This window comes from Oratosquilla oratoria, chromosome 25 (genome assembly GCF_046742065.1).
Source record: "Oratosquilla oratoria isolate Oo_2021 chromosome 25, ASM4674206v1, whole genome shotgun sequence".
Classification (NCBI taxonomy): Eukaryota; Metazoa; Arthropoda; class Malacostraca; order Stomatopoda; family Squillidae; genus Oratosquilla; species Oratosquilla oratoria.
In genome coordinates this window covers 31420443-31422942 of record NC_134801.1, presented here as the reverse complement: position 1 = coordinate 31422942, position 2500 = coordinate 31420443, and the positions used below count along the sequence as shown (strand labels likewise).

Here is a 2500-nt window from a genome sequence, read left to right as displayed (position 1 = left end):
ACTGAGTTAAGTGAACAAATATAAATATATTTTAAGAAAGCTTTGGGTTTCAACCAACTCAGCAGGGGAAGGGTGAGCAGGGTTGCCAACCGAAAACGCAGGGTCGATTGAGATTCTTTGAGTGAATTGCCTATAGTTAGTCTACTTCCCTCATCCCCACTGAAAGTCGGGTTGCAGTGAAGTACCATATCTATCATCTCTTTTGCAAATACTTTTCCTTCTTGGATTTATTATTTCTATTTATTCTCTTTTTCCGATATCTATTTCACCAAATCATCGACATTTGGACAAATTTCAAAGAGATTAAAGTGTCATGATGTATAATGTAGATCTATGTCGTCATACATAAAATAGATTGTTTTTGATATATGCACGATTAAGCTTAAATTATTTACAGAGATTATCATGACATTCTAAATAACCTAATAAGAAATGAATATATATATATATGTATATATATATATATATATATATATATATATATATATATGTATGTATATATATATATAACGTTCATACCCGGGAATAATGTCCATGTACGTTATCAATTGCAATACTTTTTTAAAAATATGAAAATATATGATATCTTATTTAAAAAGATAAGACGGTTATGAATTCGTTACATCCACCATCTTGGACTTTTGTCTTTGAGTGTACAGTGAAAGGTAAAAATACCTTCCCAGGTTTGTCCGAAGATGGATTAGACATGGCGAAACATTATGAGAATCGGCAGGAGACGGCTAGCCGGTTTTCATGATGCTTCACCATAACTAACTTATCTTCGGACAAACTTGGGATGATAAAGAACATAAAAACATAAGAATGGAGGAGACTCCAAGAGATCATAAAGCTTACACTAGACAGTTGGATGTCCCTTACCACTTGTCATTCCTATCCATATAGTTGTCAGATCTTCTCTTAAAGTAATCAGTTGTTTCAGCGCTCACTACATGGTTACTAAATCAAGTTTTGCCTTTGAGTGTACTCAATAGAATAAGCATTCTGGACGGTTTTTGGTATCAGTATAACCTCTTTTGTCTCTTGCCCGTTTCGACAAGACCATTTTCGAAAAAAACAACAACAAGAACATCGTCATTTTCAATTTAATAATTAACACATTAACTCCCTGGAACTTGTCACATATTTTTATCAACACGAAATGGCCCATAATATTTTGAGTATCCTCTGATTATCAACGCATTGTGAGGGTATTTTTGTCATTAATAACCAGTGCTTGGGGATTCGAAAAGAGGAATCAAGCTTAAGTTCAAAATGCTCAATATTTTTTTTTCATATCAGATGAGCCTTCAGTCATAATCGAATGTTAAGTGCCTCTAGTCCATAGGGGTGCCACTAATAGTATGAAGTAAAGATGTTACACCATATACCATTTGGGTCTATCCAAACCGTTACCTTTGCACTAAAAACTCATAAAAGTGCCTTTAATCAAAATCACGATTTGACATCATAATTGTGATTGGTGTAACATCATTGGTTGGCCAATATTCTTTAAAGATGTTGCTAACTGACTGGTTCCAAAGAACAATATTTCATTGATTTTTTTGCCTACAAGTCAATATATGTATTTTGATAAGAATTCTGCTAATATTTATCTTTTTGCCAAATGAAAAAAAAATACTTGATAACATCAAACATCATTAACTAAATGAAATGGCGCAAAATTAGCCAAAATAAAACAGGAAAGGCGAGACCCGGATGTCATTAGACGATTTTACTCAGCTGAAGGAAGTCCACATAGTTCCCAGGACGCTAAAAAAAACAAAAAAAAAAAAACAGACACCTATCAACCCTGATGGACTCATCTTGTTCTCCTTTTTCTCATTTTCTTTTCCTTCCAGAAAAAAGTAGCTGCCCGTCGCTCAGGCTCGAGAACGGAATGGTCAAGCTTCGGCGCCGAGGACGGATCGCCAAATTCTCCTGCAACCGTCGCTACACCATGTTCGAGGGGGACCGGTTCGTCACCTGCATCGTCAAGAAATGGAACGGGCGAATCCCCAAATGCATTCGTATGTAGTATTCCCAAGTATTCCTAAGTACTACCCTTGGGTCTTAAAAGTATTTTCCGTATGCCTTACTATGGTTTATGACTTCACTGTAGGTTGTTGTTGTTGTTGTTGTTGTCGTTCCCTAGACTGTCTGTCCGAGCAGTCCCGTCTCCCCAAGGAAGGCCACAGCCGAAACTGGGTTTTCCCACAAATCCTTTATAGAGTGTATGTTGTGTTGTTTGCGTGCATGATTGTGTATAATGCAGTCTTCCATTATGTGTTGTATGGTATGGGGTGAAGTGTCACATCCTGGGCAGCTGTTCACAACACGGTCGTCCAGCCTCTTCTGGTAGCTTAGAAGTGCTGGGTGGTGACCGCATCGCAGTCTGGCCAAGTGGACTCTGTCCTTTCGTGGGAGAGAGGATTCAGAAGGGTGGATATCAGGGGGTCTGGCATGCAGCAGTGTGTTGTCTTTCAGTGTGTACATGAGAATG

The 2500-nt window shown here is 37.6% G+C and overlaps 1 protein-coding gene across 3 annotated transcripts in view; it reads left to right on the top strand.

Moving 5' to 3' along the window:
* LOC143038883 (uncharacterized) overlaps window positions 1–2500 on the top strand; it is a 139803-nt gene that overhangs the window by 77754 nt on the left and 59549 nt on the right. For all 3 annotated transcript variants that reach the window (XM_076208558.1, XM_076208556.1, XM_076208555.1), the window contains exon 2: window positions 1860–2027. In XM_076208558.1, the coding sequence (XP_076064673.1) occupies window positions 1860–2027 (168 nt within the window). The remainder of the gene's footprint in view (window positions 1–1859; window positions 2028–2500) is intronic.